The sequence below is a fragment of the Erinaceus europaeus genome, chromosome 13, assembly GCF_950295315.1.
Source record: "Erinaceus europaeus chromosome 13, mEriEur2.1, whole genome shotgun sequence".
Lineage (NCBI taxonomy): Eukaryota > Metazoa > Chordata > Mammalia > Eulipotyphla > Erinaceidae > Erinaceus > Erinaceus europaeus.
The window spans coordinates 26499623-26523967 of NC_080174.1; the positions used below are offsets into that span (position 1 = coordinate 26499623).

Sequence of the window (24345 nt, forward strand, 5' to 3'; positions counted from 1 at the left end):
AGGTACTCAATGCTGGTTTAACTTGCTATAATAGGATTTTATGCCAAAGCATGCACCTTTATGGTTCTTCATGAAGAAGTAACTTCACACATACCTGTAGTTTACCCTATATGTTTACTGCTAATAGAAGACTTTAAATATGTCATCCAAATGAACAGTCCAAGAATTAATTCAGTATCACTCTCTGCTTTCAGATAGCATATGAAAGAAGGGGAAGACACATTTAAATTAGTGAAACATCTTCCAGCTCCTTGGAAGGATTTTTAGAACACTACACTCAACATAAATACATAATGTATGACACTGAGAGTTTATTCTCTCAGTTTTGACTGATTTATTTCCATTTCTGAAGTATGTAGTCAATGTTTATGTTGCTTTGTGGAATTTATAAGCTACGACTTAGCCAACAGATCAGGGTCGGCAAGGAAGAAGGACAAAAGGAAATTCCAATGGGCTCATTATATGTTGGGGTAAACAGAAAGTTAAAAACACAGACTTCGAATGAAAATTGATCTGACTTTGCTAGGTCATGACTGACAATGGCAATGGTCTAATAAGGATGGATATGAAGACTACAGAAAAAGAGAAATGATTTTAAGGACTTAAGTTTACATTTAGGAAATGGAAATGACTTCGTAGAGTTAAAAGAACAACAACATCAACAACAAGAAAACATACGAAAAAGAAGATCTCAAAACAACACTGAGGAAAGTACAAAGATTCAGTGTGTGATGAAAAAGGAGAGATACGCACCCCCAAAAAGGTCTATCACACCTGAGGAATCCATCTTTGCTGGAGAGGCAGTGGTTGCAGGAGACGGAGCTGCGAATGCATCCACTGTAGTGAAGCACAGAACAGGGGAAAACTGCATGTCACTCAAAGGAAAATTAAGATAGGGTCTCAACATATGGCTTCTGGAGATTTCACATCTAACTCCAGACAATTGGAATGCAGATTACCTTAACAGTTAAGGAAAAACTAATGGATTGCAAAATATACACTTTGCAGAGGAAGACAGTATTTGACTTTTTGAGGCCAGAAGTTTTTAGTAAGAAAGTTCTCTCGTTTTATGGTTCTCCTATTTCAAATACAGCCCACACTTCCTGCTGATGGGCTGAAGGATAAGATTGCTTTAAAAAGTGAATTATAGGGGGTCGGGCGGTCGGGCAGTGGCTCAGTGGGTTAAGCGCATGTGGCACAGAGTGCAGGGACCTGCGTAAGGATCCGGGTTCGAGCCCCCGGCTCCCCACCTGCAGGGGAGTCGCTTCACAGACGGTGAAGTAGGTCTGCAGGTGTCTATCTTTCTCTCCCCCTCTCTGTCTTCCCCTCCTCTCTCCATTTCTCTCTGTCCTATCCAACAACGAACAACATCAACAATGGCAATAATAATAACCACAACGAGGCTACAACAACAAGGGCAACAAAAAGGGGGAAAAATGGCCTCCAGGAGCGGTGGATTCATGGTGCAGGCACCGAGCCCAGCAATAACCCTGGAGGAAAAAAAAAAGTGAATTATGGGGAGTCGGGCTTGCGCCACTTGTGCAGCGGGTTAAGCGCAAGTGGCGCAAAGAGCAAGTGCCAGCATAAGGATCCCAGTTTGAGCCCCCGGCTCCCCACCTGCAGGGGAGTCACTTCACAGGCGGTGAAGCAGGTCTGCAGGTGTGTGTCTTTCTCTCCCCCTCTCTGTCTTCCCCTTCTCTCTCCATTTCTCTCTGTCCTATCCAACAACAACGACATCAATAACAACAACAACAACAATAATAAAACAACAAGGGCAACAAAAGGGAAGAAATAAATATTTTTAAAAAGTGAATTATGGGCTTAAAAGGACTCAAGACAAATCCATATCCTTTCTACTCATAATCCCCCCCACACCCCCCAGCAAGATATCTCTGAAGGGTTGACCTTGACAAAAGCACTCACCAGATAGGAGGTCAGCAGTGAGAGTACTCTCAGGCACAGGAGAGGCCCCTTGTGGTGGAGAGGAGAAAGCATCTTCCAAAAGTGAAACAAACCAAAACCAAGCAGAAGTAAGTAGAAAGCTGAAATCAAAGTAAAAAATCTAACAAATGCATTATCACAGGTGAGTACAAAGAACTTAATCATAAAACATATAAGAATTTAATGTTTAATAAAATGGGGGGGGTGTTTTGGTTTTTACCTGTACCAAACAGGTCTATGCTAGGAGCAGCATCTGGCTTGGGCGCTGAGGCAACTTCCGGAGAAGCCTCAAATAAATCTAAGATCAAGAACATACATGCCTTTACTCAACTTGACAGACCAGCCTGAACAGCGTCACTTTCTGAATTGACACTTGGGAGAATTTAGGGATAAGCAGCAAATGGTTTCGAGAGAGCCATTTAATGACACAGTATCCATGCAGTCATTGGGGGTGGGGGGGATGCAGCATATCTCAAGTACCAGAATTCAGTCCACCAGATGGAAAGAGCTCGACAACAACAACGACAAACAAACAAATTACCACCAAAGATATCTAGAGCAGGAGGAGCGGTGGTGGTGGCAGTGGCAGTGGTGGTGGCAGTGGTGGTGGCGGCGGCGGTGGCAGAGGTAGTGGCAGCAGTGGCAGCTACAACGGTGGGAGCAGGAGAAGGAGCAGTGGCGGGAACCGGAGGGGCTGTGCTAGCTGTAGGGGTAACTACAGGAACACTGGTCTCAGGTGGCTTCATTGCAAAGAGGTCCAGCTCAGGTGCAGCCTCTGCACTACCTTCAGATGGGGCAAAGGGGTCTTTTGGAGAGGAAAGTGGAGACATACACATCAGTCAGGAAAGACACAAGAGAGACGCATTATAACTATGAGTAAGAGACACCTGACACAAGTATTTATGCTAGCCAAGTATTAGCTGCTAACATTGAGCTACTATCTTATTGGCAGGGGTCAGTTATTAGGATGATTTTCTAAAGAAAAGGGAAAATTGAGCAAGTGCTACTACTCAGGAAACAGAAATTCTTCAAAGTACTATAAGATTATCCTACTATCTAGTATCAGAGATTGTTATTCTTCAAATCCTTACTCAAATCACTGGACAACATGGAAGCTTCAAAAATTTATTAGAACATGCCTATGTATTTGAAGTTCATGTTAGAAGCCTATATAGTTGAAGTCAGTGTTACAAAAGGGTATAAATAGCATTATAGAAAGAAAAACATTAAGAGCACATACTTGCACTGACAAAAATTGCCAATCTTCAGAAATTGTCAATTTTGGTAAGTATGCACTTCCTTGCCTTAATGTTTTAAGTGCCAGCATTACTTATGCAATCATGATAAATGATTCTTTATAGTTAAGAGGAAACTGAAATGGGGGGGGGGGACAACGACAACATATGTCCGCATCTAACTACAGGGCTTTCACAATAGGACAGAAAAACAACAGACTGACTCATGACTTTCAACCCACCATTTCCTGAACATGCATCAAGTGCTGCTGCTACGGGGGTTGGGGTAGCTGGTGCGGCGGCCCCTTCGGATGCTGTAGGGGCCTCCCCGGGAGAAGCTGCAAAGGCATCTGGGGTGCAGTTTTTAAAACAACAGAAATCAAAAGGATAAAAAGAGAAGAAAATATAGTAAAAGAACCAAGTTAAATTGCGAAGAAGGCTCCCTTATACAACATGAGTTAATTAAAATGCAATTTATGGCCCATGCACCACTGGCGGTCACAAAACCGTGATTTTTTTGTGCTCCTTTATGTTGGTTACATGCAAGTGGTATACCATCTAGATACTACTGAGACCTGTTAGGATCCAAAAGTAGCAGGATTCTCATTGTATAAGGGCTCTGAGAAGCATGTTTTATGTATCATTACAAATCAATGGATGTGAAAATTGAAAAAAAAATAACACTATGTAATTTAAGACATTAAACTTTCAGGCTACTATGATTTATTTATTTATTTTTTGACTAATGGCTTCTCGCAAACATGGACATCTTATTTAATGCCAACAGAATTAAATAATGATGGCAAATAAACAATTGTAAAAATTTTAAAAAATCACCACTCTTCTTTTTTAAAAAAAATTATTATCTTTATTGATTTATTGGACAGAGACAGCCAGAAATTGAGAGGAAAGAGGGTGATAGAGAAGGACAGTGACAGAGGGACATTGGCAGCCCTGCTTCACCACTTGTGAAGCTTTCCCCCTGCAGATGGGGACTGGGGGCTCGAACATGGGTCCCTGTACAATGTAACATGTGAACTCAATCAGGTGCCCCACAACCCAGACCCCAATTATAGCTACTTAAATTGCTTAGTATAGGCAAGATTACTCTGTTAATATAAAAAGTTTACTAAGAATTCATAAAGGTTAAATCTTTTTTGTTATTAAAAGTATTTTAGATTCAACATGAATGTATTTTTAAATTTTATTATCTTTATTGGATAGAGATAGCCAGAAATTGAGAGGAAGGGGGAGACAGAGAGGGAGAGAGACAGAGAGACATCTGCAGCACTGCTTCACCACTCCTGAAGCTTTTCTCCTACAGGTGGCATCTGGGGATTTGAACCTTGTGTATTCTAACATGAGCACTTAATCAGGTATGCCACCACCTAGCCCCTAAACATGAGTTTGTTTTAAAGAAATAAGAGAGAACAAAATTAGGTCATTATGCCATAATATCTTTACTACAACTTAAATTGCTAATTGCTTTCAAATATTGTATCATTCAAGTTATTTGGAAAATTATCTATTTTCAACAATTTAAAAATGGCTTCATGTTTTAAGACTGCAAGTATATCTTAGTAGAAAGCCTATTACACAAAGGCAGCCTCAGTTCATAAACACTTTATAAATGGCTGATATGTAGGAATGGTTTACTATGTATTTCTGACAAAAAAAAAAAACACCTCATGAATTATGGCAAAAAATATCCTGGAGTTTTCTAATATGCTAATAAGCTATTGACAAGTATGATTTTCTTAGAAGGAATTTCTGTGAAATGTGGATCAACACTCACCTAGAGTTGCCACTTACCTGCTAGATTTCCCATCCTAAAATATTTCCTTTAACAATACCTATCTGGGTTCCTTAGAATACTGTTTCTCAGGACACTAAAAAGAATTGTGAAACATGCTTGGGGAATGCTACATTACACATTTCTTTTCTTGAGGATTAATAGAGTATGTGCAGCTGTAAGTTCCACAGTCAAGGCATTTATTTCTCAGTTTAACCAGGAATGTGTGAAGCAGTTTAGTGAACATCACAAGGCCAGTATCTGCTACAAACAGCAAACACTGAAAATTACTTGGACCCCACTGTCCTTTATAAACCCACCAACATTGCTAGAAAGAACAAAATGGGTGACCAATTATTCATATCTTGGAGATTTGATTGGCTTGTTTCCTTAGTTTTCCTAAGGGAATATTATGTTCTGAGTAGAAGTCAGTGGAAATAATAGCAATCATTTCTACTTTGTAGATAAGAGGACAAAAACTCAGAGTTGAAATGACTTGACCAAGGTTACACAGTCAGTAAAAGGAAAAGTCAGGATTTGGCCTTGTCTCACTGATACTATTCTCTCCCCTCTCTTTCCCTCTCCTCGTCGGCTTATGGAGCTCTGACTTATGGTGTTACCAAAGATCAAATTTGGGAGCTTCACACATGAAAGCCTATATGCTATTTTCCAAGCCCTTCACTAAAGTTTTTATGTTTTCACTATTGGTGTACTTCTATGAAATTGTGCCACATTCTACCATATTTACTATTCCTTCCTTTTAGGATGGGAAAAATAACACACAAACACAAACACACAGATAAACTCATGGACTTGTCTCTCTGATGATCACATGTGTATGTAGGTAAAGTCAATATTGATAGCTATTCTTCAGGAAAGTTTTTTTTTCTTCAGTCAGCAAGTCATCCTTTACTGTTCTTCCTGTTACTTAAATTTAAACATTATATACTTAAATCATATGCTCTCCAGAAACTTATCTTCATGCACAGGAACATTTGTAACTTCTGTATCCCTGCAGGTCTGAACTCACATTGCTGCAGGTCTGAACTCACATGGTCATAGCTAGGAACATTCTAGGCTGCATTCATTTTAGGACCAGTCTTCCTTGAGTGGCAGACTATGTTGACCCAGTCTCCCTTCTGGGGGGGGGCAGTTTCTACTATTGTTGCTTTACATTGAGGGCAATGTCTTATAGAGGGCCACAGAGGGTTTATGATGTTGTTCCTGATGAAGATGACAAGTGATGGTGGAGAGAGGGATCTGTTAGAGGTCTAGGCCCATCATATCTATGTGGGAATCCCAGAATTCCCTGACTAGGGCCCCAGATGATGGGGTGGTATGATAGTGACCAAAAGGGCCATCACTATAGTGTGCAGGTCTCTAGTCCTTACCCAGCCTTTGTAGTCCTTTACTTTATCTGACAGCTCTGGTCCGCTCTGTCTTGCTGTGGTACTGAAGACTGAACCTGGGAACTTTTGAGGCCTCATGCGTGAAAGGCTTTTTGCATACCCATTATTTGCATGCCAGCTTATGCATTTTAATAAGGAATGTTGCTTAAGTTACTCTATTAACCAATCTGAAAAAGTGCAGTCAAATGTGAAGAAGTTTCTTGTTTTCTAACTAGGTGACTTTATGCTCAGAACCAACCATCATCATGAGGCTTGCTTGCAAACCCAGAGCTGATTAAAAGCTCACCACCCCACCCTACTAGGGAAAGAGAGAGGAAGGCTGGGAGTGTGGATTGACCTGTCAATGCCCATGTTCAGCAGGGAAGCAATTACAAAAGCCATACCTTCCACCTTCTGCATCCCACAATGACCTTGGGCCCATACTCCCAAAGGGTTAAAGAATAGAAAAGCTGTCAAGGGAGGGGATGGGATATGGAGTTCTGGTGGTGGGAACTGTGTGGAGTTGTACCCCTCTTATCCTATGGTTTTGTTAATGTTTCCTTTTTATAAATAAAAAAATTTAAAAAAAAGCTCACCACAAAAGGTATGTAGTGAAATTAGCATCAGTTTAGCATTTTCACACTTAGGAAAATCCTGTGTTGTTACAAATTAATGTGTGTTTTTAGTCAACTTTACATGTTTTTAAAAATGTTTTCTATTTTTGTCAGTAGTTAGTCTTACTAATTTTAAAAATTAATTATTTTATTTATTTATAGAATAGAAACTAAGATGGAAGGGGATATATATATACATATATACATATATATATATATAGAGAGAGAGACATATACACACACACACACAGTGAGAGAGAGAGAAAAAGAGAGAAACAGAGACATTCCTGCAGCACTGCTTCACTTCTCATGAAACTCCCCCCCCCTCCACGTGGGGACCAGGGGCTTGAATCTGGGCACCTGTGCATGGCAGTAAATGCACTCAGCTGAGTGTGCGATCATATGACCCCCATCTTACTAAATTTGTAAAAACACTAGTACCATAGTATCTTGTTCTGCATGACTGCAGAAAGATTTTTTTTTCCTCCTTCCTTCCCTTCCTCTCTCCCTTTCTGTTCTGCTACATCTTCACTGGGACTTCATATCTACACAGTTTCATTACTTTTGGTGAAGTCCATCCCCCAGATAGAAGGTGAGAGACAGAGAGGGAGAGAGACAGTGACACCCCAGCACCACCCTTCCATTAATGAAACCTCCCATTTTCATTGTATTCCCATGTTGTAGCCAGGGGCTCTAACCTAGACATGGTAAAATGTATATGCTACAGGTGAACTATCTTCTATTACCCTGCAAGTTTCCTTTTCTAACTTTCTTGTTATTGCTGGAATTTCACTAGTTATAATCCTTTTTTTTTTTTGTTTCAGACAAAAAGAGGCAGAGCAAGAAAAAGAGAGAAAGACCACAGTGCCACAGCACCCCTACTGTGTTTCTGGGCTAGGGACTAGAACCTGGGTTGTATGTATGGCAAAGCAAGTACCTTCCCAGCTGAGCTACTGTCTCAGTTCTAATTTTATTTCTAAAAGTTCAACTACAATAAAACATGTAGAGATGACAAAATAGCTCACCTGGGTAGTGCACCTGCTTTGCAATGTGCATGACCCAGGTTCGAGCCCAGCTTCTACTGCACTTGGGAACCTTTAGTATGGTGCAGATTTTCTCTCTTTCCCCCATCTCTCTACCTGAAAATGGTGATGATGACGCTTCAGTAACAACCAATAAATATGCATTTAATAAACATAATCGTCCTGAAGAAAAAGTTTAATGTCTTTCCCTAAAATGTTATGTGTACAATATTCTGAATATGTAAAATTATGATATTTTCATTTTTCAATTTCCTAATGAAGGATAAAAATAAATAAAAGTGTACAAATTTTAACAGTTCGTGTAGTAAGATCAATTAGCTTTAATAAATTAAATGTTTAACTTCTAAATAAATCTACCACTTAATACTACTCAAAAGGCCATGTTTTCTTATATTTTTCCCCAAATTGAAGAAGATAGGTTCTCATATCTAGGAAGCTCTAAATCTCTCAATATAAGTCCAAATATAAGTTAATCAAGGCCCATAATAATTAACATGGCAAAGATCAAAGATATAGAGAGAATTTTGATGGTAATTAGAGAAAAATGATAACAACTATGAGGGAAGCAGCCTAAGACTATCAGATGATTTATTAACTGACTCTCTCCTAATGCCTAGAAAGAACTAGAGGAAGATATTCAGAAATTTGATTGGAAAAGACAATACCTATATACTGTCCTGCTAGGTTATCAATCAGGCTTGAATGAGTGACAAAAAAGGTTTCTGACAAACAAGAGTTAGAGGAATTAATTACCAGTAAACTGACTCTACAAGATATATTAAAGAGACATAATAAAAATATAGAATGAACTCACCCACAGAAGACAAAGTAAGGAAAACAAGTGAAATCCAATGAAGATGCATCTTTATTTAGACTTGGACTGAAGAAATGAAGTCACCATAGAGGATTAGGTTGAGGGAGGATTGGGTTTCAAGGGCAGAGGGGCCCCAATGGACGTCAACGGAGGGATATTAGTACTTTGATGGTGGGTATGGTGTAGTAACATCTTTTGAAAGGTGAGAAATAATTATACTTCTAAAACATGATCCTTTAAACCAAGTATAAATAATTATAAAGTCTAGTCAGGTGATCAAGATAACTGGTCCTCTTATTATGCAAGAGTTCTCACCCACTTTTGAGATTCAGTTACTTCAAATGTCCACAATACATGGTTAAAGATATTTTATTTTAAGTTTTCTTTAATTTCATCTCTAAGTGATTTCTTGCAAATCAACAAGGAACATGAAAGGAATTAGGGAATATCACTGAAAATTACACACACAGAAATGACACACACATATCCTAACTCTAAAAGATAGATACTTTATAATTTTCAGAATTCAAGAGACAGTACAGATCAATATACCTAAGTTAACTATGATGAGATTTGTAAGTATATTTATCTTTACTCAACTTCCAGCTCAATGACCAGAAAAGGGATTGATGAGATCACAAGTAGAGTCCTGTTTTTGGAAACTGTTATGAATTTTACTTTTTAAAATAAAAACATGTATTTATTTATCTTATGAGGGAGAAAGCGAGACAGAGATAATCAAGAAGAGGCGGTGCCAGGAATAAAAACCTAGGGAGGGCCTCATGTGTGCATGTCCTACACGTTACTTGCTGAGCCATCTCTGCAGCTGCTACTATAAAAATTTCCTGCAGTTTTAGTTCTTTAAATTTGTGGGTTTTTTTTTTTTAAAATTATTTATTTTCCCTTTTCTTGCCCTTATTATTTTTCATTGTCGTAGTTATTGTTGTTGTTAGTGATGTCGTCGTTGTTAGATAGGACAGAGAGAAATGGAGAGAGGAGGGGAAGACAGAGAGGGGGAGAGAAACACAGACACCTGCAGACCTTCTTCACTGCCTGTGAAGTGACTCCCCTTGCAGGTGGGGAACTGGGGGCTGGAACTGGGATCCTTACGCAGGTCCCTGCACTTCATGCCATGTGCGCTTAACCCGCTGCACTACCGCCCAACTCCCCTCTAAATTTGTGTTTTAAGGTAGGAAGAATGCCATCATGAGAATATTCCCAATCATACAATTTTTCTGTCTGAAAAATTTTGCTAAAGCAGTAATAAATGATCATCATAAAGAGCATAATAGCATAAAGAATATCTTGAAGAAATATCTTAGGCTTTATGACTTTAGACAGCCATGACAGAAACAAGATGGAGTTGATTTTGTTTGTCTGTTTTGGACACAGATAAGCTCCTTGCAGACGAACCAAAAGACAAAAACTTAACAGGTATAATTTTGTGCATAAGCACAAAATTGTTATCAGTTTAGCCACAGTTTCCCTAATGTTTTTTTTTTCTCACAGAAATCTATGAGGAACCACTCCTACATAACACCAATAATGGGGGCCAAAAAGAAGGGTTAAGAAGCTGACTTTATAACGTAAGCTGGAACTTTAATTTTTTTTTAAATTGGGAAAATGTTTTTATTAAACATTTGTTTGTTTAATAGAATGGAGAGAAATTGAAAGAGGAAAGAGAGGAGAGAGAGGGAGAGTGAAAGACATGTACCTGCAGCACTACTTTATGGATCGTGAAGTTTCCCCATTATAGATGGGGTCTGGGGCCTCGAACCTTGGTCCTTGAATATGACAATGTGTGTTTAACTCCATGTGGCACCACTGCCCCCCTAAAACTTTAATCTTCTCTTCTCAAAAGTGACAGAGACATAATGAAAACCTTTCTCTATGACTACAGATGACTACAATATGTTATTCATGAATTTGCACACCCTTCTCCCTCACCTCTTAAACAATAAGCTTCTCCAACAGCCAAATGACAGTGCAGTCACACAGCAGCAAATTCCTTGTGTGAGAGACTTGCAACTCTGCTTTGCCTAGATGAGTGTCACTGTCTTAGTGTTAGATTATCCTGAGACTGGGATGGGGTATGGCGAAGAGCTGTATGTGACTGTGTACGTGTAAGTTCCCAGGGGATATACTAACTTCAGATGAGTCTGCCAAGTTTCTCCTGCCCTCCCCATCATTCTCTTCCTCAAATTTCTTTACCATATCTTCCAACTGCCTTGGGAAGATATTACATTTTAATGAAGAAACACAAAACCATGATGAATATAACACTGCTGTGTACACATTTGACACAAATACTTCTACAGGTTTGGACATTAGCATTAGTCATGTGGGAATACATACAGAAACCGGTTCCAAATGGTCCATCAGGTCCAGGGATACTATATTGGTAGAGTTTAAAGCGTCTAACCCAAACTTAAGAACTGCAAATGAACTATGTCAGAATTCACATTTGTATGGACAGCATATTTTTTAGACAATCATCCCAAAGACTGAGCTAAGCCTGCTTTCAATCAGAATTTCAAGTGTTGATTCAAGTGATCTCTCAAAAGTTCCAAATTCAAAGATGATCCAAGTTTTTGTTTAGCGAGAGAGTAACCTAAGCTTAAGGTTGAAAAAAAGTGGGTGTAATCCTAAACTCTCTTCAGAGATCTCCAAATCTGAATTACTCATTTTGGTTCTAAATTTTAAGGAATAATTTAGGTCAGGATTTTTACTCCTATCACTCTCACAGTAATATCCTCTCAGGTAGTTTAACACAAAAAATCCAAACTACACTTAGAGATGTCTGGCACTATAGGCTTACCTAATGCTACAGTGAGGAAGCATATATGAGACAAGGACTTCTAATAGACAACTGAGTCCTAACAGGAAAAAGCGGAGGATCAAATAGGTTTAAAAGACTGGTAACTTCTCCTTTAAATCTACTAGAATTAAGGGAAGATACAGATAACAGATTTAGGAAAGATAAATAAGGATAGGTATAGACACACATATAAATTACACATATAATATAGAAATCCATTTTAAAAGCACCGAGACACTCTGCCATGCTGTTATTTAATGTAAAACCTTCAAGTATTTAGACAATGTTAGCAGTCATAGGTGGAAAAGGAAAATACTGTGATGTGACTAACCTCCAAAGAGATCCACTTCAGCTGTGACAGCAGTGACAGTTGTAGTAGTTGAGGCAGAAGAGGAAGCAGTTGCAATTTCAGCAGTAGGAGGAGGAGGGGTAGGCTCTGGTGCAAATGGGTCTGAAATCTGTGCTTCAGAGGGACCAGAGGAAAGTGAAGCCAAAGAATCTATCTCACACCAGAGAAGGAGAGAAAATGGGAGAGAAGAAAAGGGAAGGGCAAAGAATATACCACATAGCACCTGATCAAAAGGAGGGCAGTTATTCAGAGTCACAATTCTCAAAACAGAATTTAAAAATCAAAGCATTACTCACCCTCTCCCAAAAGGTCTATTGATGTCCATTATGTGTCAGCATATGAAGAAATAAGAGATTAAGCTGAAACATTCAATCACACCAATGTCCAAGCAGTGAAAGGAATTAACCGAAGACATTTTAGCTTTATGAACCTTTCAGGATCATTTGTAAGAATAATAATAATAAAAATAATTCCCTATTATTATCATAAAATTTTTGAGCTGAGAAAAACAAACGTAGGGGTTTCCCAGACTATCTCCCATTTTATACATGGGGAAACTGTTAAGCAGAGAAGGACAAAGTATTAACCTAAGTCAGGTCTAACAACTTTGATCAATTCAATTTATTTCTTACCATGTATATTTCATCTGCTTTGACTGATTTCACTAAACTGTAAATAGCAATTCTGAAGAAGCTATAAGTAATAGAATTTTATGGATTCTATTTATATGATGCATCATTTCAACTCAAAAAGAGAATAAGACAACTATACTTTTGACTGTAGAACATAGCAGATAATCAAAGAACCTAACACAATTTTTGGGTTAAGACAAAGACGCCTTAACCAAAACCATTTTTTTCTTCATAAATTTAAACATTATTGGGTTAATTCAAGACCTCCCACACTTGTGATATTTATAAGCAAAATGTGACAGTATATGCAAGTTATTTTAAAGATGAAAGTAATAGTGTGGCATGAAACTTTTCAGCCATTCTGAGACCAACATTCCATGTCAAGGTCTACACTTTCTTATTGTTGGCAGTGGGGTGACCACTGTCATCCTGACTTAAAAGTCTAGGAAATTAATCACAACTATCCTATGATTTCAGGTTAAGAGTTCAGAGTATCCAACAGCATTCTTCTACTCTTGGTCATTTTCTTCTTATCTCAGGATTAATATTTGAATTCATAAATGTCCTAAGAATTTCATTTTAATAAGAAATTTTATCAGATCTCAGAAAGGAGCTACCTTTCCTGCAAAACTTTAAAAGTAATATAACACCTTAGTAAAACAAAAGTTCTAGAATACAGTAAAAAATTAGACATAAACTTGACATTAAAATATTTGTTTTGTCTCTATACTTTTCAGTCCTAATAAATACCAAGACAACTAAGGTTCTTTCTAACCAACTCTGATACCATTCATAAGATGATAGGAAGTTATAACATGCAGGATATTTTACTTTAGAAACAGTCTTTAAATTGAATAATGTCTGATGGAAGCAGGCAAAAAGGGCTCTTGCCAACTTGTGTTAAAGGCATTTTTTCGGCTGTATGTCTCACTCCCAAATCCTGAGATATAGAAGGCTATTTAAGAAATTCCTCAAACCAACAGCACCTGGATCAACAGAACTGTTACTCCATACTTACACATTCTAAAATATTAATTAGGGATCAAAGTCATTAAGAGCCAGAGAGACTGGGTTTCTGTTTTCCTGACATGAGTGGCCACTCCTGAGCCTTGACCTCATCTAGTGCTCTTTGTTTTTATTTTATTTATTTTTTAAAGTACTTAAATTTTTTTCTTAGTATTACCTTTATTTATTGGGTACAGGCAGACAGAAATTGAGAGGAAAGGGGGAGATAGAAAGAGAGAGAGAAACAGAGAGACACCTGCAGCATTGCTTCACCACTTGTGAAGCTTCCCCCCTGCAGGTGGAGACTGGGGGCTTGAACCAGGGTCCTTGAGCACTGTAACATGTGTGCTCAACCAGGTGCGCCACCGCCCAGCCCCTCCTAGTGCTCTTTCAAACTGCAGTGTGAACAAGAGGATCTAAGATCCAGATGACTTAACAATTTCTTGACCTGTTATTTTTATTACATGAAATGGGAAGTTTATTTAAATCTTTTGTATTTATTTCTTTTTTCTTTACATGATTGGACAGATAGCAATTGAGAAGGGAGGAGATAAAGTGAAAAAGAGATACTTGCAGCCATGCTTATAAAGCTTCCTTCCCTCCCCCGTGCATGTGGGGACTGAGAGCTTGAGCCCTGATCCTTGCTCATGCTAAAACGTGCACTCAGCTAGGATGTGCCTCTGCCTATCTCCAAATAAAAATTCTGTAACGTATAAGATTAGAATACTGGCTTTTGATTTTTGTCTAGAGGATGTTTTTTTTTTTTTTCAGATGGAGAATGATAAGACTTCTTGTAATATGTTAAAAGAAACATTAGAGTTTTATTTAAATGGTGGTTCAATCTTGAGGATCAATTAAATTTCAAGCTTGAATTTTCTGGTAATACTGTTTCATATACATAATGCTGTATTCTTTTAGTGGAGACACATGATCTCCTGACTGCCTTTTTTAAAATGTTTGTAGCAGTAATCACTGACATCAGCTCCTGTCCTTGTGTCTTATGGCAACTGACCATCTGAAGCTCATTTCTAGTATACTCCTTATGAAGCAGTGATGATTCAGGCCTCAATGGGCTATCTAAAAACTTTATTCTTTTTTCTTAAAATTTTATTCATTAATTTATTATTGGATAGAGGCAGAGAGAAACTGTTCTTGCTTTTTCTCAATACCTCACCATTTTAATTGCTGTGGCTTTGTAGTATAGTTTGGTGATAGGGAAGAATCTCAGTTTCTATTTTATTTTATTTAATTTTTTTACCGGAGCACTGCCCAGCTTTGGCCAATGATGGTACGGGGAATTGAACCTGAGACTTCAGAGCCTCAAAAACATATATTTTGCATAACCACTATGCTATCTCCACTTCTTTATTCTCTTAGGATTGCTTTGGAAATACAGAATCTTTTGTGGTTCCAAACAAATTCCAGTAATATTTATTCTACTTCCTTAATGGATTTCACTGGAGTGTTTCTTCTCCTTCTTCTTAGGATTGCATTCAATCTGTATAATGCTTTGGGAAGGATACTCATTTTAACAATGCCAATTCTACCAATTAGCTTTACATTTCCTTATGTCTTCTTGTAAAAGTAGCTAATAGGTTTTGGTATGTAAGTCACTTAATTTACTAAATTCATCCCAAGGAACCTACTTTTTGTTGTGGCCTCCCCACTCTAGGTCAACTGCCGCCCCCCAACCCGAACACATAATAGCACCAAAGTTTCTTCTAATATGGTGGGGGCTGTTCTTAAACTTGAGTCATGCTTTTGTCAAAGCAAGTGCACTACTTAGAAGAGCAAGTTTGCCTGATCCAAGTAACCCATTTTTTTTTAGATGTGATTGTAAATGGGATTGTTTTTGCTTCTGGGCCATTACTTATACACTTCTAGATCACAGAAATGAAGAATTCTGGGATTGGGAAGACAGCATAATGGCTATGTAAAAACTTTCAAGCCTGCAGTTCTGAGGCCCTATCTCTATCACCACCATAAGCCAGTGCTGTACAGGGTTCTGGTCTGTCACTCTCTGTATTTCTCCTTCATTAATAAATAAAATATGTATAAAAAGATCAAAATTCTGTATATTGATTTTGTAGCTTGTCACTGTTTTATTTGTTTCTCAATATGTATTTACATCAAGAGTTGTTATACTTAGTATTTAGTTTTCAAGTTTTTAGCACCATTTTGGACAATCAGAAGGGAAGCATATCAACTACAGTCTGACCCGAGGACAACTAGGTAGTCAAACTGACATGGCCTTGTGGTTTCACTCACCTCCCCATGAAGTGGCTCCTCCAGAAGGTGGCGCTGGTGCTGGTGTTGCAGCTGCGGCTGCTCCTCCAGAGGTAAAGTCTGGCTGGAGGTCCAGGAGATCACTGGATGGTTTGGAAGCGCTGAAGGGGACACAGAATTTTACAGCTCAAACCTTGAAAGTTCATAGTGAAAACATGTTTTACAGCACACATTTATGCAGAACTCATCAAAGATTTGTGGATACCTCTAACTCCAACTAGAAAACAACATTTTTAGGGAGTTACACAGTAGTGCAGAGGGTTAAGCACACACGTGGTGCAAAGCACAAGGACCGGCGTAAGGATTCCGGGTTCGTGTCCCTGGCTCCCCACCTCCAAGTGGTGAAAACAACATTTCTGTGGGACGGATGGTAGAATATCGTATGTTCATCCATCCCAAAGTTGATAAAACTACTTTAAAAGAACCACTTTAAAATTTATTTATTTTAATGAAAAAGAGAGACAGAGAGAGACTAGAACACTGTTTACCTCTGGCTGCTAGTAGTGCTGGGGCTTGAAGATGGCCTCAGAGCCATCAGGCATAAAAGAGAGCCTCAGGCATAAAAGTCAACCAGTATGTTGTCTCCCTAGGAATTCTCTTCAAATTAGGGCCTCAGTTTATGCAACCCTGATAACTGAGACAGTTGCTCCTACCTTTCTCACTACTATGCTTTTTTTTGTTTGTTTGTTTTCTCCAGGGTTATCGCCAGGGCTCATTGTCAGCACTATGAATTCAATGCTTCTGGAGGCCTTCTCCCTCCTCCCATTTTATTGGATAGGACAGAGAGAAATTGAGAGAGGAGGAGGGAAATAGAGAGGGAGAGAGAAAGACATCTGCAGACCTGCTTCGCTGCTTCCCAAGGAGGGGAGCCGGGGGTTCTAACCTGCATCGTTACTTGGTTCCTTGCATTATGTACTATGTGCACTTAACCAGATGTGCCACCACCTGGCCCCCTCTCACTACTCTTCTCACTTGTAAGTGCTATAAAAGCTGATTGTGGACATCTAGAAGGTCTCTTATTACCATTACAGTTAGAACTCCTCATGTCCACTTGGTAATGGATAATAAATGAAAGGTTTTTAATAAAGCATTTTAAGACACCCTTTAAGATATTTTCCATAAGAAACTAACCTGACTGGGACAGCCACAGATGCAGTTGCAAATAAATCAACCGGTGGGGATGTGTCAATAGTTTTAGCTGGTGTAGAACTAGGAGATGTAACAGTTGTGGCTGGAGAAGACTGAAAGTGAAGATGTACAACACATTCTAAATAAACATGAATCCACAGGACACAAAGCAACAACACTTCTATGTTGAGAACCCAGTATATCTCAGAATTTTTTTTTGTGCTAGCACCTCTCAAGACAAAGCAATTCAAGAAAATTTGAAATAAAAATTGAAATAAGTGATTGTTAGACAAATTCTTTTTTTTGTGTAGTATCTTTTATTAAGTTCCAAATACAAACCATTCCAAAAATAAGTGACATTACCTAAATTATATAATCAACTACTAGTTAAACAAGGAAAACTTTTTTTTTTCCAATCCTTTTCTTTTACAACCAGTATATAGCCAGAAGAATTAAGACCAATCATTTTCCCAATGGGAGCAGAAGTCTGCTGGGACAGTAAGCTGAATGTTTAAATAAACCTCTGAAAATGCACTGTTCGTGTTTACTGTGAATAGTAGTTGTATGTTCCATACTACGGTACCTAATAATCTCGAGTCAAAAGGTTATTTTCTCAGAAGTAGTCAAGCAATTTAAGATTGAGGATGAGTCATATAAGATCAACTATTTAAATGTACTCTCATGATCTGTGAAGGAATGGAAGCTAGACAAACAAAGGCTAAATACGTGAAACACAAAGTAAAATCAGACTGGGTGGGGTGTACTGCACCAAAGTAAAGAACTCTGGGGAAGGAAAAGGTGGAGAAGGCATCGGTGTCCTGATGCATGATGCTGGAAATGGACCTAAATTGTGGGTCAGAGTGTTTTGCATACACCTATTCGAGGGAGAGGAGAAACTGTATCCATGTGTCAACAGCTATACTGTAAATCATTAACCCCCCCCCAATAAAGTGATTTGGAAAAAAAAGATTAAATATAACTGATAATGTATAAGAAAGTACATAATTCTATATTAAAGTAAGTTCTACTTGTGTATTTTAAACCAACAGTAAAATGTATTCTAAGCATAAAATTAGTGGGAAAGATCTTAGTAGTCAAAAAATCTGAAAAATGATCAAGTATAGTAACTATTTCAGAACAAAAGATATTCATTTTCCTTTATATTCTAAGGAGACTTAATGCCAAGTTGTCTCAGATGTTTTTAAAAGTCACCTATCTTACAAAATAGTTCACAGGTGGCAGAGAACAATTTACAAACAAAATTCAAAATGTATGCAGCTTGGAGGTATTGTGATTATATTACATGACATGATACAATCACATTATAATAATTAATATGATATACATAAAACTAACTAAAATAATAAAAAAACCTAGCACTAATTGTCTTACATTGGTTTACTTTCAAAAAAAACTAATTGGAGAACATCTTAAAAGTAAAATTTCTTTTTTTGTTTTCTTATTTCTCTTTTACTTTTTTTAGTGACTTAATATTGATTTACAATTATAAGTTAATTTTGCAGTAATCATAGAGGTATGACTCCATACCATTCTCACCACCAGAGTTTTGTGTCCTGATCATTCCCTTTATGGTTTACTTTTAATAAGATGATGTAATAATAGTCATTCAGTATATTCAAATTCAAATTTTTATAGTAACTATAATTAATCTATCTTCTTCAGTTCATGTGTTTTATTCTAAATTTATCCATAAAAATGATTAATGGAAGATTTTAAAACATTCTAGAAATACATAGTTCTGTAAGTGGAAATGTGATCATAGCAAGTAATCTATACACACATCCAAGTTCAAGCAAGGGATAACAAATACTGCAGTAACTGGATATCTGATGTCAAATAAACCAATGATTAAAAAAGAGCAATTGAAGAAAAAGGACTGAGGAGACCTGAACTTTATAGGACTCTAGAGAACCAAACCAAATTTACATCAACCTACTAGGTAGCTCACCCAGAAGATTACACAAATCACTTGTGAGAGGATCTGGGTTCAAGCCCCCAGTTATCACCTGCAGGGGAAAAGTTCCATAAGTGGTGGAACAGTTCTGCAGGAATCTATTCTCTTTCTATCACCTCTTTAAAAAAAAAAAAAAAAAGGCCAACAGGATTAGCAGGAGTTGTGCTGTGATATAACCCAGTGAAAAAAAAAAAGAAAAAGGAAGATTAAAAAAGAATATACTAATCAAATATGGGATGATCTCACTCTCAGGCACAAGTTGAAAAACAAGATCAGAAGAGAAAACACAAGTAGAACCTGAACTGGAGTTGGTGTATTGCAACAAAGTAAAAGACTCTGGGGTGGGGTTGGGGGTGGGGGTGGAGAATACAGGTCCAAAAAGGATAACAGAGGACCTAGTGGGGGTTGTATTGTTATATGGAAAACTGGGAAATGTTACTTATGTACAAACTACTGTGTTGGTATGCTTCTAAAAACCCCTTCTGTTTCATTTGGTTTAAATCCCCCCTGCTTAACACTGCATTCTATTTACATAACTACTGTATTCTATTTACATAACCACTGCAGGGCATTGGTTCAATCCCCACTGGTTCATGATATGTTTTTGCTCCGCCCCCTCTCCTTGTCATACCCTGATTTTCACCAGTCACTTTTCTCTCCACCCTCTCTGTGTCACATCCTGTTCCCACCCTACCGGGCTAGTATATTTATAAGGACAAGATTGTTTGTAGTTTTGAGTTTAGCTTAGCTCGGCTTAGATTGTGCTGCGTCCTGCATGACTAAAGAGATACTGCCTACAGCTCAACCATGAGCCCCTGGTCGTCTGTCTCCCGTCAATGAAGCTCAGCCCGACACTACTGTATTTACTGTTGAATGTAAAACATTAATTCTCCAATAAGGAAATTAAGAAAAATGAGAAGAAAAAAATATATACTAATCAAAGTGTCAAATTTCAATAGATAACCAAATGCCAAGTGTTTAGCACTTCAACAAGGATGGGCACATGAATGGTATGGATATTGGTACTTAGGAAATGTCAGCTCAAGTTTTTCTCCCAAATCGAGCATGAAAGATCATCAAGGGAATAAAGGTAACTAAAATTAATTTTCACAGTCATCCACTGTAGGCACGGACAACTCTTCTCAAAGAAATTATTTTGTCACCTATTCATGTAAACAAGTTTAGAAAGTAATGCTTAACACAAGTAGTTTTTATAAGAGTACAAGTTTTTAATCCTTAATAGAGTGTCTCTAGTAACAACTAACAATAAAACATATAAAGATGTATAGAATCAGTAGAGAATTTAAGAGCTCCTCTAGTCTACTGATTCCAAAATACGAGACTGCAAACTTGGACGGAGTGTCATCCACAAGTAAGAATTTACTGGTTACTAGAGAAAATATGAATTGCCAACCACTTCTCCTTGGATGCCCCTTTACTCTGTGCTTCTACTCATTTTATTCGCTTTAAAACATCCTCTCTTTCCTGAAATAAAAATGTGAGACAATAGGATTTTTGTTTGTTTTAAAATATTCTAACCCAATAAATGTTAGCAAGTTTTTATTGGTCCCCCCTTTCTCCCCTTCCTCTTTCTCTATATACAGAGAGTGAGATAGTGAGACATAAAATCCATTTGCAGTCTACCACTGTTCTACTCATCATCTTAGGCACTGAGGCACTGACAGGGAAATGGCTTTTCTCAGCAAAAACTTACTATGACAATGACAAAGGAAAAAAGTAAGTCATGCTTCCAAATGAACATTAAGAATAAAATAATAGCCATAAATCTACCAACATCAATGTGAAAATGAAAGTCCTTAAAGGTGAATTACAAACTGCTATGAAACAGAACCAAAGTAGTTCTGTTTAACAAATTAAAATGCCAATAACAAATTAAAATATCAATAAAATTCAGTTTTGCAAAATGCACAAACAAAACATTCCAAGGGGCACCACAATTATATCACATTCTACTGTTGGGAGAAATTTTTTTCACAGACTTAATGATTTTAGACTTGGTGCTATCTGAGAATCACCAGGGAGCTTACCCCTTGTTTATTTGAGCTCACAAAGCTCCCTGATGAAGTTTTGGGCAGCCAGCCAGGCACTAGCACAGTGCAAGATGCCTGGGGAACACCAGCACAGTCAATTGATATCTTGACTATGGTATCAGACATATTCTTCATGATTGCAATGACAGAGATCATATAATGGAAATCTGTCAAAGAGGAAAGAGCACTGAAAAATCTATCAGCAAAAGAGAAGTGTGGACATATACAGAATTGAATACATATGTCATTGATAATAGTCCTAACCTTGTCCTTCTACTTGTGAAAAAGCAGAGGTAAATGAATTAGTAAAATTGTTACAGTAGCGTATCTAAAATGCATGCCTCTAGGAATATACAGGGAAGGATAGGATCAGAAGGCTCTGAACCCAGGTCATACCAGGACCTAGAACTTTTGTAACTAGAAACCTTTGTTCCGGGAGTCGGGCTGTAGCGCAGCGGGTTAAGCGCAGGTGGCGCTAAGCTCAAGGACCGGCATCAGGATCCCGGTTCAAACCCCGGCTCCCCACCTGCAGGCAGTTCCCTTCACAGGCGGTGAAGCAGGTCTGCAGGTGTCTGTCTTTCTCTCCCCCTCTCTGTCTTCCCCTCCTCTCTCCATTTCTCTCTGTCCTATCCAACAACAACGACATCAATCATAACTACAACAATAAAACAACAAGGGCAACAAAAGGAAATAAATAAAATAAAATAAATTTAAAAAAAAATTAAAAAAAAAAAGAAAGAAACCTTTGTTCCTTTGAGAAGAAGGAGATAAAATTTAGAGAAAACCGGAGGAAATTCAGCTCTTGGCTGAGAGGGAAGAGGAAAAAAGTAAGGGCACCAGGAAGTTAAAACGGGTGAAGATTTGGCTTAGTAAGAAGTGAGGATGCATGAAGGAGCCCAGCTTCATCACCAGATGGCCTCTTTGCCCAAGTGTATACGCTTTCACTTTCCCTGACTAAAAGCTTAAAATCCCTTAAAACGTGCTCTTCTCTCCAATTCTATAAGGTTATCATGACGAGCCAGACAATGTGGAGAAAAGACTCCTCAGCCTCTTTCTCCAGTAACAGAAAAGCACCCAACCCCCAAAAAAAAAAAAAATATATATATATATTATTATTAAAATAGGCATAATATGTACTTTTCTCATCTCATAGGGCTGTGATTCAAAGTATGTGAAAATGTTTTACAACTAGTTAAATGCTATATACTAATACATTAATTTTCAGTTTTACTATAATGGTATGAAATTTTTTTCTACTTTTTTTTAATAGTGTTGGGGAATGATCACAGGACTCATGCATGCACAATACTACTAAGCTACCTCCTGACCCACCTCCTACCCCTTTGTATTTTTTTTTAAAGAGGAGCAAAAGAAAGACACACAAAGTGAGGACAGACAACATAGCATCATCTCACTATTAATGGGGCTCCCTGATACAATTCATAGTGCTCTCAGTTGTGGCAGAATTCATACCCAGGAGCTCTTTTCAGTCCTCATCTTACAAAAAAAAAAAAAAAAGTCAAAATGGAGGACACTGCAGTGTCTTTCTACTCGGTGAAAAAAAAAAAAAGAAATATAAAGGAAGAAACATAAAAAAAAAAAAAAAAACACCTTACCTTTCCTTAAAGAAATCTAAAATATCATATGGGTCAGCAATTACCCAAAGAATTGGTATCAGTAACTTCAACAGATAATTCTACAGACATGTTTGCATAGCTGCAACATTCATAACACCAAGAAGCATCAGCAACCCAAGTGTCTACTGGCAAGTTAATGGCTAAACAAAATATTACTTAACTTAAATGTGGAAGAACATTCTGACATATAATATGTGTGAATTTTAACATCACTGTTGTAAGTAAAATAAGTCAGTCAAAATAGGATTCAATTTATAAGAGTAGTCAAATTCATAGAAACAGAATGTAAAACGAAAGTAGGTGTTAATGTTTAAAAGGAACAGAGATCAAGTACTGAAAGGTGAAGAAAAACAAACTTCTGGAAATGGATGGCAGTAACGGTTGGATAAAAAGTAGGGTTGTGTTTAATGTCACTGAACTGTATGTTCTAAACTGGCTTAGACAAAAAGAAACTCACCTTACTCAATGGAGAGGGAGCACCAGATCTAAAAGACAACAACAACAACAACAACAACATTAAACCTGAATATAAATGAACACATTTGATATTATAACCTGGTCAAGCACTTTATTTTAGCAAAGGATAAATTATCTTAAAATACCTGAATAATTTACTCAATAATGACATCCTTGTCCAAAATTTTCTACCAACTTCTAGTGCTACAGATTCTTACTGAAGATTCTTTTTAAAATATCTAGCAACTCAAATTCTTTGAGTTGGTAATTATTACCTATACCATCAAAAAGTAACATTCTAAGTGGAAGTGAAAAAAAAAAATCCAAGACTTGGAAAGATAAGTCTTCAGGAATGAAAAAATTCCTCTGATTTATTATCTTTAAAAATCAATCATATTTAAAGTGTTAATACAATGTAATTAATTTAACACTATCCTAACATTCCTAAAGTCCTGTGTCTGAATTGTGTACCGATTTCCATATGTAAATTCCTGGAGTTTGATGTTGAAGGTTTCTATGAAAACTCCCTAAGGTAAATATCTCAGGGTTGGGCAGACAGAATAATGGTCATAGAAAAAGACTTTCAGGCCTTAAGCTCTGAGGTCCCAGGTTCAATCACTTTATAAGCAGTGTTCTTATTTAAAAAAAAAAGAAAGTAAAAGAGAAAAGATATTCTCATTATCCTGTTTAACTAGTGGAAATGTGAAAGCGATAGCATCAATACTTTCTTTAAGTGAGTGAGGAAATATTAAGAAGGAATATACTTTTAAATTTAGATTACTGATAGCATTAACTATTGAACATTATTTCTAGCAGAGCACTTCAGTGTGTTCAAATAGCTTACATGTTATTAATATGAACCGGTGGGAAATAAACTGCTAATAAAACAAAATGAAGAAATGCATAGCTATAAGAAGCCTTTTGTCACTGTCTTACAGGATTGCAGGAGTGACTTCATACTGTTGTGTAGAGGGAAAATATTACATGCAGCAGTAGCAAAACAGAAGGAGTAAAGATTTAGTAACTGGAACTATATACATATCATGACTTTCTGTCGTGAGTATAGCACATGAAATTTAGCAGTCTTTATCTTATTGCCTTTACACAAGCCAGACCAATGCCATTTATATTTCACTTCAATTGGAAACACAAGTCTGTCACTTCCGATTTAAATTTAGTTT

General features: G+C 37.5%; 1 protein-coding gene across 8 annotated transcripts in view; it reads right to left on the reverse strand.

Moving 5' to 3' along the window:
- SNAP91 (synaptosome associated protein 91) overlaps positions 1-24345 on the reverse strand; it is a 151523-nt gene that overhangs the window by 35209 nt on the left and 91969 nt on the right. For 5 of the 8 annotated variants that reach the window (XM_060205448.1, XM_060205445.1, XM_060205449.1 and 2 more), the window contains exons 11-20: positions 23166-23193; positions 17049-17158; positions 15900-16018; positions 12291-12305; positions 11977-12144; positions 3419-3526; positions 2483-2746; positions 2162-2239; positions 1924-1995; positions 754-837 (exon numbers count right to left, since the gene is read on the reverse strand). In XM_060205448.1, the coding sequence (XP_060061431.1) occupies positions 754-837; positions 1924-1995; positions 2162-2239; positions 2483-2746; positions 3419-3526; positions 11977-12144; positions 12291-12305; positions 15900-16018; positions 17049-17158; positions 23166-23193 (1046 nt within the window). The remainder of the gene's footprint in view (positions 1-753; positions 838-1923; positions 1996-2161; positions 2240-2482; positions 2747-3418; positions 3527-11976; positions 12145-12290; positions 12306-15899; positions 16019-17048; positions 17159-23165; positions 23194-24345) is intronic. The other 3 variants (XM_060205451.1, XM_060205450.1, XM_060205452.1) reach the window with 2 other exon arrangements.